General features: G+C 51.4%; 4 protein-coding genes across 4 annotated transcripts; 1 reads left to right on the forward strand and 3 right to left on the reverse strand.

The window, feature by feature from the left end:
• Positions 1–244: 244 nt before the first annotated feature.
• On the reverse strand, positions 245–12,189 carry LOC118504056 (synaptojanin-1). Its single transcript, XM_036038088.1, has 7 exons — positions 11,865–12,189; positions 6,882–7,222; positions 4,489–5,922; positions 4,218–4,400; positions 4,019–4,130; positions 2,380–3,943; positions 245–2,304 (listed from the first exon to the last, which is right to left on the reverse strand). The coding sequence occupies exons 2-7, from the start codon at positions 7,006–7,008 to the stop codon at positions 2,005–2,007; spliced, it is 3,720 nt and encodes a 1,239-aa protein (XP_035893981.1). The 5' UTR covers positions 7,009–7,222; positions 11,865–12,189; the 3' UTR covers positions 245–2,004.
• A 707-nt stretch (positions 12,190–12,896) lies between these two features.
• LOC118504073 lies at positions 12,897–15,983 on the reverse strand. The gene is made up of 2 exons (XM_036038126.1): positions 14,474–15,983; positions 12,897–14,004 (listed from the first exon to the last, which is right to left on the reverse strand). The coding sequence occupies exons 1-2, from the start codon at positions 15,331–15,333 to the stop codon at positions 12,948–12,950; spliced, it is 1,917 nt and encodes a 638-aa protein (XP_035894019.1). The 5' UTR covers positions 15,334–15,983; the 3' UTR covers positions 12,897–12,947.
• An 879-nt stretch (positions 15,984–16,862) lies between these two features.
• LOC118504117 (protein aveugle) lies at positions 16,863–17,495 on the forward strand. Its single transcript, XM_036038208.1, has 3 exons — positions 16,863–17,016; positions 17,088–17,201; positions 17,275–17,495. The coding sequence occupies exons 1-3, from the start codon at positions 16,981–16,983 to the stop codon at positions 17,458–17,460; spliced, it is 336 nt and encodes a 111-aa protein (XP_035894101.1). The 5' UTR covers positions 16,863–16,980; the 3' UTR covers positions 17,461–17,495.
• Positions 17,454–21,388, reverse strand: LOC118504060 (tau-tubulin kinase 1-like). Its single transcript, XM_036038094.1, has 2 exons — positions 18,901–21,388; positions 17,454–18,829 (listed from the first exon to the last, which is right to left on the reverse strand). Exons 1-2 carry the CDS (start codon positions 19,881–19,883, stop codon positions 17,557–17,559), a joined length of 2,256 nt encoding a protein of 751 aa, XP_035893987.1. The 5' UTR covers positions 19,884–21,388; the 3' UTR covers positions 17,454–17,556.
• Positions 21,389–22,666: the final 1,278 nt, after the last annotated feature.

A 22,666-nucleotide genomic window follows, 5' to 3' on the forward strand; every position in this document is an offset into this window, starting at 1 on the left:
AGCTGCTGTTCGAGCAGTTGGTACGAAACTGCTCGAACTGCTACCAAGTGAATTTAAACCACGCGAAAACAATTTCCGTTGCAATCAACGTGCGTTCTTCTGTAAAACAATGAAACGCGAAATAAGGTACGGGCACTTTTCCTTTTTCCGCGATTGACCAAATTAAATATTTTAAATTATCTTCCCAGGAGTTTCCTCGGTAAATGGACCAAATTGGACCAGAAAAAAGGCTACAACTTGCAACTGCATTTTACTAACCTGTTTATTTATCCGTTACATGGGTAATAAGTTCATTTTGTGTAACATGAGTTTCAGCTCTGCGCTAGACCGATTAGCATATCCAACACACATGCCGACACTCGCACACATACACACGCATTCAACGCACTTGCAGTCTGATAAATATTTTCGCAAACGAAACAATATTACATTCGTACACCTAACTCGCGCACATCTCCGCCGTGTGCTGTGGGCAACCCAGGCAAGCTTATTGCAGCTAGCAAACAAGCTGGTCCGGGATGGGAATGTACTGGTTCCGTTAGCGTTATTGCGGCCGCGCTCACCCCGTCTGTCTTCTCTGTCTTCTCCCGATTGCCGTTTTGCTGGGACGTTACGCTGTGTGGCATTTAAACTAACGCTTCCGGCTAATGGTGGTGTAATTACTGTGATTACATTATGTAGCTATAGTACTTTTTGTTATAACGCGGGCAATCGCCATCCGGTGTGTGTGTAGAGCACGTGAGCACGAAGCTATGGGCTGTTAGTGAGCGCAGTAAACGCTCGCATAAACTCATACAGAGTGTTCCAGCCAAAGGTATCCACAGATTTCCAGAGGAATTCTTCAGTAAATTTTAGTCCCATGCTCCAAGGTCCTCGAAGGTTCCCTACTCCAAATCTCCAAGAAGATCCTTAGCGCAAAGAGTCAAAGAAAGAGAGAGAGAAAGAGCAAAGGGTCCTGAAGGTTTTGAACTACTCTGTATCAGCTCATATGACGCACAGGTGCTCACCCACTAAGCGTAACATATTACGGGCGAGTAGTCGTAACACACACACGTCGCATGAAGGATGGCTAAGGATGAGGGAGTGGTGGGAACGGGTTGTGTGTGTGTGTGTGTGTGTGTGTCTTTTAATTGATCCTACCCGGCCGTCTGGTGTGTGGCCACTAAATAAGCGTTGTCATTTGTTTGTGAGTGTTGAGCTCTAATATTGCTTCCGCTACGTACCACAGTTCCCGAACGATGAGAGTTAATAGCTAGGCGTCCACTATAATGCGTAATTGTATTGTTTCATTTCGCTTCAATTAAATTACTAAGCCCAATTCGATATATAACAGACTACACGCCCGATTTCCCGTGCATACAGCACTGCTGCCGCAATAGTGGCGATATGGGGTTAACGTTACAAATAATATTACCAATAATGCAATAATCATTAGAATAATAGTGATAGCAAATGATAACCGTTTGCCCAGCGCCAACCCACCTGCCATTTGCCAAATGGGAAAGAAGTGGCGCCTTATGTTGTTAACATTCATGCTTGTTTTGTTTTTTCCTTAACGAGGAGTATCGATTCGAAGCAGTCCAACTCATAATGCATGTAAACCCTACTGCTGCTTTGGAATGTGACCAACACGAGCAGCTGTTGCTGTGTGTTTAGATCAGTTTCTAGTTCTGATTTTGATATAGCTGTAATCGTTAACGTACTAAAGTCAACTGCCTGCTCGCTCGGCACATGCAAAATAAAGATACGAAAGAGGGGAGAAGGAGTTTCAGCGGATAAGACAAGATCAACTGGGGACCTAAGGGTTGTGGAAAATTTTGTCCTATCAACTGAACACACCCGTCGTCCCCTGATTTTAGTTAGCTTTGCTACGGTTTGGCTCATCCAGCCCTGCCTTGGCGAGCCTATTGCAACTGCCCTGTTATCGCACACCACCGTCACGCGAGTGCGAGTGAGAGAACCCCATGACCGTGATGGGCATATGGTGGGGGTTGCCGTCACCGTTTAAGGATTGTTCGGACGGGCCGGTAACGGTGGTGGGCCGCCGCTTCGATTCGGTATGGGTGGTGGTGCACCACGGCGCATCGGAAGCGGTGGCGGTGCGCCCTTCGGCGGTCCGGACGATGGTGGTACCGTGGCGGACGATAAGGGCGAGCCGGCTCCAGAGCTACCGGATGTGCCCGGTGGTGATGATTTGCTTGGCGCCTGCTTGCCGCCACCATTGCTTGCCACGTCCAGATCGTACACGTCGCTGCGGGCCGGTGGTGGTGGTGGCGGTGGTCCACGCGGCTGCTCAGAAACAGGCTGCACCGGAAAGAGAAGAGAATAGTTTGAAAAGAACCCAAAAGAAGAGGAGGGATGAGCGCAAGTTGTGCTTACGATGTCGTCATGAATTTCTTCGTATATTGCACCGGTGTCCGCCGGATGTGGAATGGAACCGGGCTGGCCCGCTCCGTGCGAGGGCGATCCCGGCAACGGCGAAGAGCTGGCATACTCTTCCACCGGCGGTGTAGGTCGCTGCGGTGCACACGGGACGGCCGGTGGTACCTTCTGCTGCAGCTTCGCGGCAAACTGCGCCTCCGGTCCCAGGCTGATGACACCGGCCCGCGGGTGCGGCTGATGCTTTGGTGATGGTTGCGGGGACTTTGGTAACGGGGGTCGGCTCGGCGGACCGGGACGGCTCGGCTGGGACGGTACCGACGGGGGACTTTTCGGGCGCGCCGGTATCTCCGGTATGCCGAGACTGTTGTAATCGCCACCGCACTGGCTGCCGTCATCGCAGAAGCTCACCGTGTTCGGTGTGCAGAGCAGTATCTCCTTCTCCACCTGCTCGACCCACGCGTCCGTCTTCAGCTTGATCGTCAGCTGCACGCCGCACACCAGCACGGTCCGCTTCTGGGCCGCGGTCAGCGCGGACTGCCCGTCCCGGAACGTTACCCACATCGTGTCGCCGACGAAGCGCACCAGCGTTACCTCGCCGATCTGCGTCAGCTCCTGGATTAGGGCCGCCATCAGATTCTCGTCGTAGATGCTACCCTCGTCCTCGTCACCCGAATCGGTCGCCCCAGCCGTCGTCGTCCCCCCACCACCGCTACACGCCTGTATCAGTATCGTGCCGTCCGGTGGGCCAAGGTCACGGATCACATCGCCAAACACGGCCAACCGGCGCTGCGGATCGATCGAATGCACCTCAATGTCGATCATCGCTATGACCGGCCGGTGGTCGCTCTGCTTCAACTCCGCCCGCCCGTAATGGACCAACCGGCCCGGATTCCAGCCCGGGTGCCGGTCCGCATCCGGGCTCTGTTTGCGCCGGCGCCACAGCACACGATCCGTCCAGGCGGGTGCTCGACACTTTTCGCTCGTGTCGTAATCGTCACTGAACAGATCGTACTTGTACGTCGGCGGGAAGGTGATTTCGCCCTCGAGGAACTCGTTAAACACGCTGCCCGCGTTCTGCTGGATGCGCAGCTGGTCGTACTGCAGCACGCCGGTCAGATCGTTCGGCGACTGCTTCAGCGCCTCCCGCAGCTCGTCCTTGTCCAGGTCGATGCGGTAGTTAAAGTCGCCGCACCAGAATATGTAATCGTGCGACTTGAGCGACCGGCCCATCGGGAACGCAATCTTGCGCGTAATTTCCGCGTAGTCGGCGTTCCGTTCCGCTACCTGCGACTGGCCGGCGGCAAAGTGGGCGCACACGAAGCACACGGAAGTACCGTGCAGTACGAAGCGGATCGCGGCCGCACCCTTGTTGCCGGTCGCACCGCCCAACCCCGTCTTCACGCAATCGATCGCCACGTCCCGGATGTACGGCGCGTGCTGGGGCCGGATGTAGATGTACAGGCAGACGCCTACCAGCTGCTGGTACGTGAGCAGCACGTACTCGTGGTCGCGGCTTACCACCTTCTGCAGCTCTTCCGCCCAGGCCTTTGCATTGTCGGAGCTGTTGGGTGAGACAAGGAATGGAATGCATTACGGGCCGATACGATACGTAACGAGGTGATTCGATTTGATTTACCTAGCGGCCACAATGTTGGAAGCGTTCAGGTCAACAATTTCCTGAAACCCGATCGCGAATATATCCACCGGAGACTCATTGCTGTCGTCCACCTGGCTGAAATCCACCAACGCTGCAATGGGAACAAGAGGGACAACACTCATCATCGATCAAACGCGCCAAGCTCGCCGCGTCGCCGTGTCCGGGTCCGGGTACTTACACCGAGATCGGGCCAACCGATGACAATCCAGCAGCCAGTCCGCCAACGACACATCCTTGTACGCGACGCTGCGAAAGTGTTTGCCACCATTCACGTTGTACGTGCCGCACGCCACCCGAAACACTAGCGGATTCACGTACTCCTCGTACCGTTTGCACATCTCCCTCAGGACAGGCGTTGGTGCTGCAAAGGCGAAAGGGGAACGAATCACAGTTCAGTTGCGGCCCTGTTTGACTGGCAAACCTACGCGGTCACAGTCCCCCATACTCACCGTGCAGCATGTTCGATGGAAGCAGTATCCGTGCCCGGTCCGCTAGCTCCGAGCTGAGCGTCGAGCCGACCAGCAGCACATCGATTGCCTCCTGCTTCGAGTTGTCCAGCAGATTGTTCTGGATGGTGCGGGCCGCCGACCGGGCCCCGTCCATCAGCTTCGAGCCGCCCTGTATCGCGCCGGTACCGGCATAAATCTTGCTCACCTCATTCCCGTTGTTGATCCACATCTGGCGAAACACTTCCTCGAACCGGGAGCTCATCTGCTGCTTCTTGTCCGCCAGTGCCGCCATCAGCGTGATCTGTTCGTTCAGCATCTCCAGCCCGATGTACGTCTGCACGCAGTTCGTCCGATCGAGACAGTCGAGACAGTTGGTGCGTATGGTGCCGCGCTGCTCCCGGTACACCGCGTCGCCGATCGCGTAAAACATGCCGAAATCGGCACAGGTCGCATCGAGCTTCTGGCGTAGCTTCGACAGCGCAACCGTGTTGCCACCCCGGCACTCCTGGTGGTAGTCGAACACCAGGTGCGGCACATCCGTGTGCTCGGACTCGCGATGATGGCGCTGGAACTCGTTGCTCAGCATCGCCTCACCTTCCTTGCTGCCGATCAGGCTGGTGCCGAGCAAGTTCACGATCGCCTGCTGCCCGTACCGTGCCTTCATCGTGCGCATATGCCGATCGAAGGCGGACCGTGATGCCTCGAAGCCGCGCGACAGCTTCACCTTGTGCGAACCGACCTGTACGCCCGGCTGCTCCCAGAACAGCGGGACGCTGCCCCGCGTCTGCACGTACGACGTGATCTCATTGTCCAGATAGATGCACTGCTCCGTCTCGACGAAGTTGGCCACGCAGCCCTCGTCGTTCGTGCCGCGCACGTTGAAGCGCGTCCCGGCCCGTTCGCAGCTCAGCCGCGATATGATGGCGGCCCGGGCCTGCTTGCTGCCTGCGTACACCGTCCGTATCTCGACCGAGCCGCACATTGCTTTCAGCAGCCAAACGTTACACTCCACCCCGTACCGCAGCAGATGGATGAACAGCATCCGGTTCCAGAAGAACCGATTGTCCGTTTCGTTCGTGCGGCGTCGTCGCTGGGCCGAAAGCGTTACATCGAATCCGAACGGGGGCAACGGTGGGCCGACGGTGGTTTGGCCCGTGTTCGAGAACGAAAAGTAAAATGTGCCCGAGTTGAGCACCTTCCGTATTTCGGCCACCTTATCCTCGCCGGTCGGTTGGTACTGCAGCGACACGAACTGGGTTTGGGTGATGCGGAAGATTTCGCTGTCGAGGATTTTGCCCACCGAAAAGCAACCGGTCACCATGACTAGGTAGAGGAGGGAGCTGTCGCCGGCATTCAATTGAAGCACGCCCAGACATCCGTATGCGTCCAGCACCTTGGTGTACTGCTTGCGAACGATTTCCGTCTCCTGTGCCGCTGGAAGTAGTTAATAGAATGGATAAGTATCGGTATGGGCTGCCATTTATGGGGTTCCAGTCTTTTGATTGCCTATAGCTGGATGAAGTTTATGTCCCTAAATTAAACTACAATCTTGCTACTATTCGTCCTTCTTTCTGGGTTCTCGTTCTTAGTGACCATCTACTGTGTAACATTCCTCCATTCATCACTTCTTAAAGTCTCCGAAGTATGGGCCTTCATCTTTCGGATGGCTAGAGCTGTCGAACTATGGATTTCAGCTTCAGACCAGAATAACCTTCCCGTGCTGAGAGCCTGGCACTCATTGAATTAATTTGACACCGGCCAACAACATTACATGAACGGAATTGTCAGATCACCCCGCAGATAATCTCATTGAGCTCTCGCAATTCAATTTCGGAGCAATTTGGGGTGTAAGTTCGATGGCCCATTGGACGGATATTAGACTATCCTATTCAAGCAGTCAGTGTGCTATCCTTGATGATAGCCGCAATTTTGCCGATCTGTCTCATAATACGATTGGTATCGAAAGCTAAACTCTATCGTCTTTATTTAAGTTTTTGCCGGCGTAGATTTGTGGCATACTATCGATGGTTTTTGACATACTACTAAGAGTACCAGACGGAGTGAAAGGCCACCAGATGCTACGACATCTAAGGGTCTCTCGTACTATGGGTCGTGTCGAAGAAACTGTGTCCTAGCCCTAGCTTAATCGATCCTATTCTCCTTAGAATCAACGATATGAAGAGAGCTGCTCAGTTGTGCAATTTTTCTACGACATGTCTGAAACATTTTGAAGCCTATGACCCTGTCCATGGTCCACATGGAGCAGCGGCTACAAGCTCTATACGAGTTGTATGATGATCTTGCAGCGAATTAATCTAGCCAGACTCTGGTGGGTTGGTCATGTGTTGGACCCACGAAACGCGGGTGTTATCCGAGCTGCAAGCAATACTTACACAGCACTGCAACGGCCTGCGATTCAAAGAGTAACGTTTCCGGCTTATTTCGATGCTCCAGTAACACGCTGTGCGGTGAAGGTGGTTTCGATTTCTCCAGCACGCGGAATCCCTTCGACATGGCCATGGCGAATGTGGTGCTGGTGCTAGACGGCTGCCGGACAAGGTAAAGTTACGGCCAAGAACGTTTCACGCGGAGGATGAAACGCTTTCCCTTTTTGATGTTGTTTGGCTTTTTGCGCGCGCGCGCGCTCGTTTCACCGATGCCGACGAACTGAGCCCAACCGGGCGTCGCTGCCCTTTGCTGCTTGCGGGGAGAGGGCCTTCTCTTCCCACTTGGACTGCAAGTGAATAGGAAAACATAATACCATGAATACTTCTCGTATGATCACTCTCTTCGCCGTATGACATATCGCCGAGAGCCGATTTCCCACCGACCGACCGGGACGGTATCAGATTCCCAGCAGACTTTGAAGATTTGCCTTTGGTGGATCGGATTGTTGTCGGTGTTGCTGGTTCAAAATTCTTTCCCTTCCCCATTTCCGCCCACAGCAGAGGACTCATCCACGAGATGATCTCAAGATGATGATGCTACCCGCTCCGGCTGCCCGCTCCGCTCCTCTACAAAGGCCACAAGGTGAGCACCAGCAGCAGCGTATCTTAATCTAACGTCGTTACGGGAAACAAATACTTCCCAACCCGTATAGCTAAAAGTACGATCTCTCTCTCCCAACAACTGGCTCATGGTTCATGGAGGATCGCGCACCGGTACGCTTCCCAGAACGATCCCGAGCGTCTTCCCCGGATTCTCGCGCTTGGGCAGCCACCGCCAAACCGGTTCCGCGGTGTGTCCGCGAGAACTAGCAACGAGTTCACCACACCTGAATGGTTCGGGCGCGCGGACCGGCGGAGGCAGCGTGCGAGTGGGGGAAGGAAGGTGTTGTTAGGAACTTTCTCACGATTCCAAAATTTTCCCACGACAAATGTTAATTACAGATTATGCCGTTTCATTCTTCGGTTCGGTGAGCTCGCGAGATCCCAGCCGCCCGGTAATACCATGCACAGTGGGTACAGGCTGTTCGCAGGTTACGTTTTATAAAGTGTTTTGGATGAAAATCTTGCGACAAGCATTTTTTAATTATTAATTTTAATAGCACGGAATCAATGCATGTGGCATGGTGATATCGGTAATCAAATGAGTAAGTGCATAAAAGAAAATTGTAAAAATATTAGGACAAATTCAAAAATATTGGGGAAAAGGTTAAAAAAACAACCACGATTAAACACACCTGTTACGATAATTGAATCGCTCTATTGATCCGTTTATAAGGTGGATGGACGCATTTTAAGATAAAAAAGCGAGCCTTAACTACGATGTTTAAATATGTGTTTGGTTTGCACAAAAGGATTAATGTAAGTCACTGCCCGGCAGGCAACATTTCCAGGCAGCTCCTAACAGCGATGCTGCATTTCGAAAAGTTGCTAAAAAGTACTTCTTTCCTTCTCTTCACACTTCGTAAAGAATTCTTCTTTTTCATCTTCTTTGGCACTGAACAACCTCTAAAGGTGTCGGCCTAGCATATCTGGCTTTCAGTGATTTGATTTTACCCGTAGTTGGCATAATAGTCATTCCTGCACACGGGGAAGCGATCTGGATGGGATTTGAGCCCCGATCTTTGCCATGTAATGACCTGTCACCGAACCATCTCGTAAATAACCTTTACCTTCGTAAAGAATAAGACATGAAACTGAAAAAAACCCACGGTCAAAAATAGAACTTAACAAACCCGCCACTAACCGCGTAACTCGGGGACGGCCTGTTAGCACTATTGAGTGTTTTCATTCTTGCCTCTCGCGCACCGTCTCGCGATCGCGTTAGAAACATAAACAGATAGTTTTGTGTGTTTGTTTCATTTTCATCGACCATCTTTCGGTGACCCACCAATACACCAGAGAAAGCCTGTTTCTAACCGGACCGGTGTCCGTTTTTTTCTTCTTTTTGCCAAAGAAACGTTTTGGGAAACGTCCGCAAACACAAAACTCATTCAAAACATACAAAGCTACAGAACCGGCGGGCCAGACGGAGGAGAACGCCGGGTCCGGCGATCGTAGTGCCTCCGAGCAAGTGGGCAAGGGAAAAGAGGCTGGCGGATGGGTGTCGGAGAATCGTGGCATTCTCGAATCAAGACGGCAAGAAAAAAGGACGGTTCGTTCGTCCGGTCAACTTTGGTCGAGATTTTTGTTTCTCCTCTGTTTCGGGATTCCCTTTTTCACCCTATCCGTGAGCCTCCCTCATTCTTGCGCAAGTTGTATCCCACGCGGTCCAGCGATTCGCTTACGGAGTCGCGGGTAAAGACCATTGAGAAGCTGGCTGATGATGTTGGCTACGGAACGCTAGCCGGAACGCTGCAGACCGTCGGGAACTCTTCCCCAAACGCCTACTGTCGTGATTGATTGCACTGCACAAGCTCAGCGTAAGTTGTGTGCCAATGTTTACGGTCTGTAAACATTGTGTAGTTGAATTTTGAGTCGATTAATTAAAGCAATTTGGGCGACCCTGATGTTTAAGCTGCATAAAGCTAGAAGGAGCGGCAGGTAACTTTAGCGGTTGTACTATAAAATATAATATATGCATACTTCTTCTTTCTCCTTGGCACTAACTACAACCTTTAAAGGTCTCGGCCTGCCATTTCTGGCTTTCTGTGTCTTGATTTTGCCTGTAGAAAAGTAGTCAGCCCTGCGTATGGGGAGGCGGTCTGGATGGGATTTGAACCCCGGTCCTGCCGTGTGAAGACCGGCAAATTTCAAATATGAGTTTTAGAAGTTCGAGCTGGATGACTAGTCCTACGAAAGGGATTAGAAATCCTGGCCCTATCGTATGAAATGACGGCGCCGCTATCACTAGGTCACCAACTAACAATTTTCTGAGACTTCATGTGATCCTGGCGTACTAGTTTTGCATACCTTGACTTGGCTACCTTGATTTTCCTCTTACATATGCTGGAATCTAGGACATATAAAACCATGGTCATAGCGATCTTATTGTGGTATAACTACATTAGGGAAAATAAAGTAATAAAGTTTAAGACATTCAACAAAGAACTGAGCGGTTTTCTTGACGGATTACGATCCACTCTGTTCTATCCCATCTTCTGCAAGTGCCATTTGCTCAGATAAGATTTATATCACCTGAGATAAGGAGAAAAACTCATTCGGGGGAAGATCAGTGGAGAGATGTTTGCTAGAAAAACTGGACACAAATAGCAGCCTTCAATTTCTGGCTGTCAATATTGCAATTCCTTATTGTCTGCAAAATTCACACCTGGAGAATTTCAGATAAAATGCTCACCAAGTTTGGAACATTTGATTTATCCGGGTTGTGTCTCCTGTCTCCAATATCTGGACTACCCTTGTGTCTATCTGTTATTTCTTTCTTTAGGGGTTGATGATGATTAATACTACTTAAGACAATAGCTGCCCCTTCTTCCAAACACTTTTTGTTACTTTGTACTCATCTGTACAGCTAGCAGTTTAGTTTACCAGATGTTTTCGAGATTCATCTGTTAGCTGAACTTCTAATCAATCAGGATGGAGCAGTAAAATTGACCAATTTGGTGGTTTTTAACGTTGTACGCTAGAACCGGGAATCAAATCCCACCCGAACTGAGTATACAGGTGACGAGAATACTCAAGTCAAGAAATCAAGTAATGGTGGACCAAGAGCAGACCTGTCGAGGATTTAGTTGCAATAATCTTACTATCTAAACTATTAGCAACAATAGTTGAACAAAAGCCGAATTCTTTTTAAAAACTTAACAATTTACATTGTTTACATATTATCCTATTGCTTCATTTATAATTTTCCAACAATATAAAAAAGCGTTTGAAAGTGAAATTACTATGTTAAGTGACAAATGTTACGGTTCTTGTTACCGGTTTACCGTGCGGTGCGGTTAGAACTCCGTTCATCCAATGGAATTTTCTCCGATGTCTTGGTCATTTGACCTTTCCAACACAGTTGGCGCAATGTCTCTTTCGGTGTATTTTTTTGCGTAGGAATGTTTCCCTGAAACATGGGGACGGTTTCAGCTAGATTTCAGCAGTTTCAGCGTGACACTGCGGAACAATAAATTTAACGATTAATTTTCCACATTCTTTCCAAAAAATCGAATTCTCTTAATGCCCTCTTTCTTCTTCTTTGATTCTACAATCTCAAGAGGTCTCTTGGGCTGCCATTCATAACTGAGGGATTATTGCTACCACGCGCAGCTCAATAGACGGTTGAGTTGGGATTCGATTCCCAGTCCTGCTGTGTCTAATACAGGGAAGCCGCTACCGTCTCGGACACCGGACCGACCGCCCCCTAAAAGCCCTCTTTCAAACGTTTAAATACACATTTTAGCTTTTCATCGCTTTAGACGTTTCCCTTTAACGTAATCGCTGTATTTTTTTTCCTCTTCTCCCTTATCACTGTACGATAACACATTTGCACTACTGCACTGCACCGCCAGAAGGAATCAGAACGGGGCCCATCACAAGGATTTCCGGCGAGAAAATCACGACACTCTCCTTCGCCATGCGTGGGAAGCGACCCACAATATGACGTAAGCAGTGAAGGTGGGAAAAAACGAAAAAAAGGACACCCCAATTCCTTCCTGCGAACGCTTTTGATGGGAGGGAAAACTGGGGTTCGTTCCCTCGATGGGTAACGAGAAATTGGAGTTTGGGGAGGCTCAGCAATGCAACGTATGCCCTGTGTGGGATACACAAAGAAACGGCCTGCAAGTCATATGGTACGTACACAACACACTGGGGATGCTTTGGAACACTTTCAGGAAAATCAATAACAACACTACGGAGGCACACATTCACGCACGCACGCACGTTTGCACACAACGAATGATGTATGTTGTTCGTGGTTCGTTCGGTGGTTCGTTTTCCCTCTGCAACACACAAACAAAACATCTCGCAGATTTGCCTTACCCGGGCGGACGAATCGGTGCGGAGTGGAGGAATTTCTGCCCTTCTGCTGCCTGGTCACGCACTAAAACACACCTTTCGCGCACTCACATCGACCATCGTCCATAGTGGGACACCGACACTGAAGCGGCTGCTGCTTGGCGGTTGATTTTTTTTTCAACCTTTATGCTTTTTCTTTCAATTCACTCGCGTTCACGGCAGCGGACCGTGCGGTTGGCCGCTGCTATCCAATTGTCCGAACCGTCCCTTTTTGCTGTGGCCCCACGGTCAGCCCGTATTATCCGATCGACCACCTACTCGCAACGCTGCAAGAAAATACAATCACAGCAGCAACAACAACAACAAAATGCATGAAAGCTTTCAACTCGCGAACGCTGGTATAAACGGAACGGTGGTTGAGCGTCAAATTCGAACACGAAAGGCAATGTTCGAAAATGCGTTGTTCGAAAGCGGCTTTTGAATTTGCTGTTATTTTGTGAATGTTTATGAATTTAATTTAATAATTAATATCTACCTTGTTTGGTTTACAGCATGTTGGCCCTCGAGTTGTCTGCTTCGAGTTAGACGAGTATTACACCATCGATTTCTTTCTCTATCACTCTCTGCATAAATTTTCACTCTCCGGTAAGTCCTGGCAGTTCCAGGACTGAACCCGCTTCCTGCTAGTTCTACTCCAGAGCAAATTTCGTGCATTGGTGAACAGTTTCTGAGTTAGCACAGTGCTAAATAATTCTAATAACCCAGAAATGGGACCAGCTAGGTCATGGCTGGTCATTTAAGGAAGAAGAGTATGGAGGCTAAGCTTGAGTCATTCCTGTCAGCCTTGATCCCTAACGATCGTATCGAGCGAGCGCCAAAGTATTCCAGACCCACTGGTAAATCCTAACAGATCGTTTATGTCCTCCTACTCCTTTCACACACCCACCATATCTTCTCAAAGCGGAACACGATCGTCATCTTCTAATTTCAACAGCACCCCATCGGGATCCTCTTCTTTCGATCTCGCATTCTTTTAATTGACACACGCACACCGTCTTTTTTGTAAACTCGGCTTTACCTTACGGCCATGATTTATTCCCTCTAATCTTACTCCGAATCACTTATAACTTCCGCTTTCATGTCCTCATCATCGTGTCTGCTGATGCTGCGCCGCACACTTGATGCAGCACAACTATCGTTCTTAACGGTGGACTCATGCTCACCCTCCCCGTCGGAATGTTTCACGTCCGGCAGCTCGCCGTTAATTTCCGCCAGCAGCCCATTAAGCTCACCGAGCGCCTCCAGCAGCGATTTAGCGACCGACTTCTCATTCCCGAACCGTTCCCGCTCGGTCACTAGGTGTGTTTTCGTGATGCCCAAATTTTCACGCTGCAACCCAACGAGCTGATTCAGCAACGACTTAAAGCCACCGAGCTTCGGTGTCGGTGGGTCAGCGGCACGACCCACCGGACGTACGGTGGTGGCTGCGGTGGGATGGATAATTTTTCTTCCCAGCGTCGTTGCACCGGTGGCCGTAAGCAGTTGCTTGGGCTGGATGCTGATCTGGGGGAGACCGGACACGTGCGACGTTCCCTGCAACGATACACCGGTCGTGGTGGTGTAGAGCGGTTTGGTCGCACCGGCCGCACTGATCAGCTGTTGCTTCGGTGCGGATCCATCCTTCGAGAGTGTGTTGACCAGGAACACTTTCATCGGTGCAGCGGTGGCTGTGCCGGCAGGTGCCGTACCGGGTCCCGCACTGATCGGTACTCCCGAGGATGGTGGGATGGTGGACGCGATCGAGACGGTCGGTTTGGTGTACAGCTGTATCGGTTGCTTAAAGCCAATGGTGGACGCTTGCGGTTTCAGCAGGAAGTTGGTCGGAACGAGCGAAATTTTGCTCGGCGCCGTGGTCGTGGTTGTTGTGGCCGACGCATCCGTTTTCCGGCCGGCGAGCGTACTGGCGGCACTGGAAGCGACACTGACGACGTTTGCCACAGAGGACACATTAAAGTTGGTGCCGGCGGTGTAATTGATGATCTTGATGCTTCCGGGTACCGGGGTGCCAGTGGTCGATGTGCTCTTCCCACCGGGCGTTGGAACGTTGGATTTCTTCGATTTGTGGGCACGTCTTGTGCGGCGTCGAAGGCGCGTGGATCGATCACTGTAAGGTAGAAAGGAACGGAAAGCGGATCAGTATCAGGTAGAGGTTGCTACCAAATCCCATCGAATACGGCATCATACTCGGGGATGTCAACAAACGTAAAGGGGTCGAAAATGTTCGGCAAACCCGAACGAACACGTGGTTGCATCGTCCGCGTGCTACACGCGTACTTTGCGCCGACGCATAGACTAGCAACCGCTGCTTTGTGTAGGGGAAAATGGATTGCTTCTCTTTGTCGTGCTCGGTACACCGGTAGGGGAGTGGACAACTGTTACCCTGCTTACTGATGATAGAAACGTACGCGCAAACGTCGAATCGGCAAAAGAGAAGCGCTGTTTTTTGAAAATGGCTTGTCTGACAACTTTTTTTTCCCCCAATACATGTTACAAGGATTTGCTTGTTTGGTTCTTCCCAAACAGCCTAGCACGGCACGCGGCCTTAAGCAACGGTTCAAGAGCACCCCAATTACCTTTCGTCCGCCTCGTCCATGCCGGAACTTTCGTCGTCCGTCTCGCTGCCACCGTCATCCTCAAAGTCCGGATCGTTTGGATCGTCTTCCTCCTCCTCCATCGGTTCATCCTTCGGTATCAGCAGGTTCGGTTCCTTCAGCTCTACCTGTTCCGCGTTCTTCAGCAGATCTTCCGGCCGCAGCTCCTTCTCGTCGTCGCTCACCAGCTCCAGCTTTACCTCGATCTGGTCCGGATCCAGGTCGGGCGGCAGGTCGGCGGGCCCACTCGTCCCCGAACCGGCCGACAGCCGGGATGGGTGCCCACTGCCGGACGGTCCGGGTGTCGTTCCACCGGACGCGCACGGTGTCGGTCGGTAGCGGCTGGCCGCATTCGCACCGCCAAACACGGGTCGCGTCAATATTTCGTCCATCGAGTGAAAGTGCTTCCAGGACGGTTCGTTAATGACGCCCGTTTCCAGATCCTTCTTGATGCGGTTGTAGAAACATTTGAGATTCTTGATGCGCGTATTAATTTCCTCCGTCGACCGGTTGTACCCGTACTCGCGCATCTTTTCCGCCAGCTTCGCAATGACCGGATGCTTCTTGTGGGTGGTGATGAGCGTCCGCTGGACCTGCGGGTCACCCCACAGCGATATCAGCAGCTTGGTCTCTTCGCAGTCAAAGTTCGGATTGCGGCAGTGTGCCTTCTTTAGCCCGCCGACCGACCCGATCAGCACCTTGTTCGTCGAGACCCACATCTTGGCGGGCCACGGTTGCCGGTGCCTTTGCTTGCCGATTGGCCGTCTCGTGTTGGGCCGCTGCGCCAACACTGTCTTCCGCAAACGCAAACGTATCGCGGCGGTTCGTGGCGGTGGCGACATTCAATACGGTGCCGGCACCGGTTCCCGCTACCGACCTTCTTACAGCACTAGCCGTTCCAACAGTGTCCACACCACCGGGCTGGAACGCATCACCAAGGAAATGCTTTGCGCCGGAACCTGTTACTGGCGCGTCACAGTTTGTACTGCGGCCCGAGCGGTGCAGTGTAGAAAAATCGATACCAAAGTTCGACCCTGTCCCGTCCACGGTTCCCTTCTACCACTTCCCCTTTGATAAGTATTTCCGGTGCGCGCGCGAGAGAGCGAAAGAGCACGTCGGTTACACCGAGGAAAAGGCTCGCACGGTTTAGGCGCTAACGTTGACGATGCGTGGTAAATGCGTACTGCGACTGCCGAACGCGTCCAGCTCGACTACAGCCTAACCGTACAGGAGGGTGATATGTTGGCTTGGTTGGCGTGTGCCCTATCCAACCCTTCCATCCAGAGCGACGGGGGTGAGAACGGGACAGGGATATCGATTATGGGACTTGGTAAACTTGGTACGCAAGACACGCATGCGCGTGGGCTTTCCGCGTTTGGGCTTGCACACACATCCTCGGTCCTCTCGGTGCGAGGAGTAGATTGCCCGTTTCCCGGTGTCCCCGTATTGCGTCACTGCTCACCGTGTCCAGGCGAGATTGACATTACGGGCAGGCGCACAGCACCCGGTGCGTACTTGCGTGTATGTACCATTGGGTTCTGTCGCGTGTCGGCCTCAGAAGCTGCTGCTGGATAAAGCGGATGGAAGGGTGCAAATGGTGCATGGTAGCCGGAAGCCTTTCCCAAGGATACGCTGCTGGACATTAGCTTTATCGTTGTGCATCTATTTTTTTAAAGCAAATTTTACTACTAGATTGTCAAATTCTTGACTTGATTTTACACGCATACAGCTACTGCAATGACGCAAATAGTCTTGCGGGCGAATAATTTAGCCCGAAAAGTCAAAAGGATTAGGAACGTTTGCATCATGGAGCTTAAGGAGAGTGCAAAAACAATGGAAGCTATTTGAACCGTCTTTTCCAGATTCTGCTCACGTTGCTATGGTAGTAGACGTAGGCAAAACAGTTTCGCTTAAGCTAGGGGCGTCACCATGGTATCTCGGGTCAAGGCTACTAGAGATCCTGTCCTGTGTTGGAAAGGTAAGCTAAGGCCGGAGTGGAAATGTGGCTCTTGGAGCTTTTGGAGGATGAGTTTTTCTTCTTTCGATGTATATCCTCAAGAGGTTTCGGCCTGCCAATACAAAATTCCTACGACTTGGATTAACCTTTAGCTGAATAGTCAGTCTTGTGTACGGGGAAACGATCCGTACAGGATCCATGCCCGATACTGGCGTATGAAGACCGGTCCCTTAATGATACTATCTCCGGGCCGCTCTAGTTCCCCTTTATAATATCGTACGAAAAACATCCGCAGATTACTTAATTTATTCTTGCCCTTGTTGTTGTTTTTTTGTTAATTTCGTTGCTGCAGTTAACCTTCCGGAACAAATTCCACCTGTACGCGTTGGTACACTGCCGCCCTCTGGTGTTCGATCGCCGAACACCATCCATATGACAACACACTTTGACAGCAGGCCTGCTTTGTTTACAAACGTACGGACGCAGCTTTTGCTGGCCCACAAACGAAACGCAGTAAATTTAACGCCCCAAAATGGTCGAAGAAACGGTTCCGGTTGCAAAAACAAAGGTAAGTCGGCAATGCAAGTGAAGGCAGCCAAATGGGCCAATACTAACTCCACGTTCCGGTGCATCCTTTAGACGAAAACTGCGCGTCCCAAACCGGTGTACATGTGGACTGTGGCCGATACGCTGAAATGGTTGCGAAGGCACTGTAACGAACGGTGCGCACAATATCAGGAACTGTTCCAGCGCGTAAGTTAATGCCGGTAACCATCAAAAGAAAGGCGAATGAGCTAACCAGCGTTAACACCCACATTTACCTTAGCACGAAATAACGGGCCGGGCGCTGCTGCGTATCACGGACGAGCTGACGCTGCACCGGATGGGGATCGAGGACGAGAAAGATCGGGACGACATTTTGCGCGAAATCATCAAGCAGCGGCTAAAGACGGACATTATGGAGATTCGCGACATGGAGCTGATGAACAATGTGTACCAGAACTGTTACTAAAGTGGCAACTAGCACTAGTTGTGCTGTGAAACGTGTGTGCTTTGTCGTTTTATTAAAGGTTTCGTTTGAGGGTGCACGCGTCGAGAACGGCGGTTCCTACTGATCATCGGCATCGCTGATGATTTCCGTTTTGAGTGGATCCTCCGGCTGGGAGTGTTGGGCCGCGTTGCGTGTCATCATGCGACGCTTCTTCGGCACCGACACGTCCGACGTGGACGATGGCTTTGTGGAGGATGGGGCCGGTGTGAGGGGTGGCGGTGTGGAGGCAGGTTCGGTTCGTTTCGTACCCGTCGCCGCGGTCGGTTCCTTGGGCTCGGTGGCGTGTGTCTTGGTCGTGGACGTCGGTGACGCAACACGTCGCGAAGATGAGGATGAGGAAATTTCACGCACCTCTGAAGCAGTTGTCCCATCGGCAGCGATCGGTGCCGCCGGTGGAGTTTTTACACGTTCTGATCCGGGTTTCATCGGTGGCTCAGCACGCGACTTGTCACCCGTTGCGTGTTGCGCTTGTTGCTTCAATTGCTGCTGTTCCTTGTGCTGGTGCTGCAGCATGCCGGTGAAGAACGTGCTCATGTTCCGCACCATACCGACCAACGAACCTCCGAACTGTTTTTCGAACTCCAGTCGCTCCTTTTCCAGCGCCAATCGTTCCTGGTTGAGCGCTAAATTTTCACGCTGTATAGCGACTAGCTGCGTGAGCAGGGTGCGGAAGCCAGCTGACTGGCCGGCTGGCCGTGGCCCGGCCGGACCGAGCTTGATCGGTGCGCCCACCTGCTTCGGCACGTTGACGGTCGGTATGGTGACGATCGGCGATTGCCCGCCGCCGACCGTGAGCGGCAGCTTGGAATGATGGTGAACCGGTGCCGGGATAAGCTTTGGCATGGTGGCTTCCGAGGCGGGCGTCAGTATCTGCTGCGTGGTCCCATCCTTCGCGACCGTGTTCACCAGCAGCAGCTTCATCGGGGCCGTTCCGACGGGCCCGGCAGTGCCGGCCGTTGCGACCATAGTGTTCGCTGTGCCCGTTGGACCCTTGGCGATGCTTACCGTCGGCTGGGTGTAGATCTGTATCGGTGTGGTCATGCTCGAGGCAACCGAGACCGGTTGCTTCATGAGCAGATTCGTCGGCACAACGGAAATCTTGCCGGTGGTGGTGGTCGTCGGTATGCTGGTAGAACTTGCGCCAGTCGCCGTGATGGTGGTACCATTGCCGGAGGTAATCGTTTCAATCACCAAACCACTCGTACCAGCCGGTTTCGCTGTACCGGATCCTTGGCTCGGTGCCTTCGGAGCGTTCGTACCACCGGTTCCGGGTGAAGATTTGGTTGCCTGCGCTTTCTGGAGCAACTCGTCCAGCCCGTCGTTAAACTCACTGTGGAAAAGAGAGCGTGCAAAGTGAAAAATTGAACGTCCGGCCAAGTGGCATCCGTTCCGAGTACTTACTTTTCCACATCGAAATCGCTTCCCTCATCATCGTCTTCCTCCTCTTCCTCCTCCTCCTCCTCTTCTTCGTCTTCCTCTTCCGCATCCTCATCCTCCTCTTCTTCTTCCTCGTCCTCCTCCTCATCCGGTTGCTTGCGGGTCGATGTCTTACCGTTGGCAGCACTCTTGCCATTCCTGCCGTTGCGATTGCCAGCACCACTTCCAGCTCCGCGCAACGTTCGCTCGGCCGGGGCGGCCGGCGGATCGTCCGGGAACTTTGCATCGATGGTAAGCAAATCTTCGGCCCGTATCTCGGTCGGTTCGTAATCATCGTCATCGTCACTCATCACTTCCAGCTTTACCGGGAACTGGGGCAGCGCATCCTTCGCACCGTCGCCCGGGTCAGCGTCGCGCTTGGAGAGCTCCCGAACATTCGGCTGCTGTGGTTGAGGCTCCTCCTGGGGTTGCTCCGGCTGTTGCTGCTGCAGATACAACCGATGCGCATTCCCAAACACCGGCCGGCTTATGATTTCGTCCATCTCGGCGTAATGGCGCCAGGTCGTCTGATTAATGATACCGGCCGCCATATCCTTCTTGATGCGGTTGTAGAAACATTTAAGATTCTTGATGCGCGTATTAATTTCCTCCGTCGACCGGTTGTACCCGTGCTCGCGCATTTTCCGCGCCAGCTCCGCAATCACCGGATGCTTCTTGTGCGTGGTGATGAGCGTTTTCTGCACCAGCGGGTCACCCCACAGCGCGATCAGCAGCTTCGTTTCGTCGTAGTCAAAGTTAGGGTTGCGGCTGTTGATGCGCCGGCCGCACAGGCTGCTGTTGAGAATTTTGTTCGTCGAGATCCACGGTTCGCGGGCACTGCACGACGACGAATCGGTACCGTCGCTGGGAGCTCGCTGCTTTTGGCTTATCCGGCCACCGCTCACCCGTCCACCGCTGCCACTATCCGCCGTACCGCTGGCCGATGAAGCTGCTGCCGTGGTCGTCATGCTGTCTGGTGAGAAATATCCTTCCCAGGAGGGTTTTTTTCCCTCCTATAGACCGAACTTCCACCGAAGCTGCTTACGTCAGGTCGATGGGCCGTTGGTTGATGCAGCACGGAAAAGCACACGCAGCACCAGTACGGTCAGGCGCACGTTTGATGGATGGGGCTGACGTTTCACGCCCGAAACGTGCGCCAGCCGGGAGCGAGAAAATCGATACTTTTTCCCACCACAGTCGGTTACTGCCACCACCAGCAAGTGGTGCAGCAGGCTTAGGACAGTCCGTCACTTTATCCGTCCGCTGCGCGATAATGATGACGCTTCTGCCCGAATGAAGCACTTCCGGTAAATGGGGAAAAGGCTTCAGCGAACAGCACGTTTTCCGTATCCTATCGATGACAGCGCCACACACACACTGTCTGAACTAGAGTCGCGTCCTGGTCGCAGTAGGCCCGAACCGCTCAGCTGACTTGATTTCCCCTTCGCAGACTACTCCGATCCGGTTGATGGTTGGAGTGGAAAAGAGACGACGGTAGGATGAGCGAGCGAGCGGGTGAGCGAGAACGCAATGCATGTATATCCTTTTGAAGCCCCTTTTTGTCCCATTTGCCCGCGGTTGCTTAGCCACCCTTCTGCTTTGAGCGATTCGAATTTTAGTGCGAGATTTTTTTTAAGACCCTTTCTGGGAAAAACACTCTCACTCGGTCACATGCTCTCTCTCTCTGTAACTCTCTTTGCTTTTTTCTTTGCGCAAGTCGTTTTTCGCAAGGCCTGAGTGGTGATTAGGAACGTACTTAATAGCAGTGCAAGTGGTTTGATGGTTTAAATTTTATTATTTTCTTTGGGTTGCGTTTTTCCAATAATTTTCCTTTCTGATTCCTGCATTGCTTTTTTTTTGTTTGCAAAAACTAGAAAGCTCCACTAATGTCCTGTGTTTCATTGCCGAGCGACATACGCCTTAGTTTGCCGCTCTACACATGTATTTCGCACATGCGCATATACACACCCGGAAGGGTGGCGAAGGGGAGGAGAAGCAGTGTGAAGCGAACTACGACTACGACGAGGGTGGAAATACAAATCTGCCACAGAAGCATGTCCGGTCGGTGTGTTTTCTCCCCTCGTTTGCTTTTTTTTGTGTGTACAAGTCGAGCTAAGCATAATCGAAGCAGTCTGCTGCCACGTTCGGCTGAGCGTCGCTCAGTGTACCACGGTTCCAGCCGGAGAAAATTGAAACGTACGCAAACACACACACACACACACGCACACAATAGACACGCAGCGCCAGGTTGGCTTCGATCGATAGACGCGTTCAGGGCTAGGCTCAATTTTATTATTCCTTTACCTTTGCGCTATAAGCAATGGTTGCTTTGCTTGCTGCTGGCTTGCCGTAGCAACCCCAACAACACACGCACTCGAGGTGCGATTTGCCCATAAGGACGAACAGTAAGCAGGGAACGTGTTTGAACCGCTTCTGGCAGGGGCTGCTAGACCGTGGGACATTATGCGCTTGTGGTGATATTCTAGGCTTAAATTCATTTCGATATGCATTAGTAGTTGAAGCACTCCTTAACATGATTTAAGTTATGTCTAGGAATTGAACAGTCAGATTATCGTTCGTCCGTCAAATTTGCTACTAGCTTACCTTCAGTCCAGTGGTCCAGTCCAGTGGGCTCCGGGTAAAGTTAATTCAAGCAAGCTTGAAATGGACGGCGAAGAACTCTTGAGGTAATTGAGTTAAACACTTACTTGCAGTATGAATACCATCTCAAAGATTCCTTTTCCAGTGAGCTTATCTGTAGAAACTGGTCTATCAAAATGTCCACAATATCTTGATGGATCTCTGGAGGAGCTAAATGAAATAGTCTTTTCATGTTTTCCACAAAAAAGTTTTGTGTGATAGCTCCTCATGCCATCAGATACTTCATTTAATCCTTGAAAACCTTTGTGATATAGTTTAAAGTTGTGTATTGTTAGGGGGCTGATGGGTAGGTGACAATCGTCCAGAATCTAAATTTATTTCGACATCGGGAGAAAGTCATCGTACGCAGATTTCCACCAGCAAAATCTTTCATCCCTTACTGTCCTACAATAACTGGTCCTGTTGTTCACTCAAGACTTCAAAAATCCTGATTCTTTCCCCAGCACTTATACTGAGTTCCTCAGTATATCCCATGTTCTGTAAGTGGCAGTAGTATACAAAACGCCATCAATCGATCTTACAAGACTCCAGCCGTATGGAACATCGACACGGCTAACAATTGTTTCAGCCTGGTTGGATCGGACCTTAAGTTGCAGTACTCCTCTAATTCCAATTCTTACTTCAGCTGGAAAGCGTTAGTTCCAGCTAGAAGCATTGGTGTACGGCTTCTGCAAGGGATTGACCGGTTTAAGCAATCGGCGTACATATCTAAAACCAACCCCAGTTTCAACTTAGCCGGTAGATGTAGATCGGGCTTCGAATCACCCTTCTCCGGTCGGATTGTTTTCCCCCTTCGTTTGGCTTACTGTCGGTGGTGAGTCCGTCTAGTCACAAACATGCAGAACAGGATCGAAAAGAAGTATTTAAATCTGATCGCAAGCTAAGCAAGTCATTCAAATATTAGGCCTGTGGCTATTGTTCAACTGGGCTTCAAGTAATATGCTAGCAATATAGAGATGGCTTAACAAGTTTATGTACCTAAGCTATCACACCCAAAGCAATATTGCGACATATGCAGCGAACCCCTAGCTGTGCTCTGGGCCATGCTTAAACCACCCTCGTGCGTATGCTGGGGGTGAAAAGTGTGCGC

Source organism: Anopheles stephensi, chromosome 2 (genome assembly GCF_013141755.1).
Source record: "Anopheles stephensi strain Indian chromosome 2, UCI_ANSTEP_V1.0, whole genome shotgun sequence".
NCBI classification, from domain to species: Eukaryota; Metazoa; Arthropoda; class Insecta; order Diptera; family Culicidae; genus Anopheles; species Anopheles stephensi.

What these genes read in the sequence shown, in the direction of transcription:
- LOC118504056 (XM_036038088.1), bottom strand. Translation starts at nt 7,008, where the DNA reads ATGGCCATGTCGAAGGGATTCCGCGTGCTGGAGAAATCGAAACCACCT. An exon ending in TCCATCGAACATGCTGCACG is followed by an intron (nt 4,401 to 4,488) that starts GTGAGTATGGGG and finishes TCGCCTTTGCAG; the next exon opens with CACCAACGCCTGTCCTGAGG. An exon ending in TCCAACATTGTGGCCGCTAG is followed by an intron (nt 3,944 to 4,018) that starts GTAAATCAAATC and finishes CTCACCCAACAG; the next exon opens with CTCCGACAATGCAAAGGCCT.
- LOC118504073 (XM_036038126.1), bottom strand. Translation starts at nt 15,333, where the DNA reads ATGTCGCCACCGCCACGAACCGCCGCGATACGTTTGCGTTTGCGGAAG. An exon ending in ATGGACGAGGCGGACGAAAG is followed by an intron (nt 14,005 to 14,473) that starts GTAATTGGGGTG and finishes TCTACCTTACAG; the next exon opens with TGATCGATCCACGCGCCTTC.
- LOC118504117 (XM_036038208.1), top strand. Translation starts at nt 16,981, where the DNA reads ATGGTCGAAGAAACGGTTCCGGTTGCAAAAACAAAG. An exon ending in TTCCGGTTGCAAAAACAAAG is followed by an intron (nt 17,017 to 17,087) that starts GTAAGTCGGCAA and finishes TGCATCCTTTAG; the next exon opens with ACGAAAACTGCGCGTCCCAA. An exon ending in ATCAGGAACTGTTCCAGCGC is followed by an intron (nt 17,202 to 17,274) that starts GTAAGTTAATGC and finishes CATTTACCTTAG; the next exon opens with CACGAAATAACGGGCCGGGC.
- LOC118504060 (XM_036038094.1), bottom strand. Translation starts at nt 19,883, where the DNA reads ATGACGACCACGGCAGCAGCTTCATCGGCCAGCGGTACGGCGGATAGT. An exon ending in AGCGATTTCGATGTGGAAAA is followed by an intron (nt 18,830 to 18,900) that starts GTAAGTACTCGG and finishes TCTTTTCCACAG; the next exon opens with TGAGTTTAACGACGGGCTGG.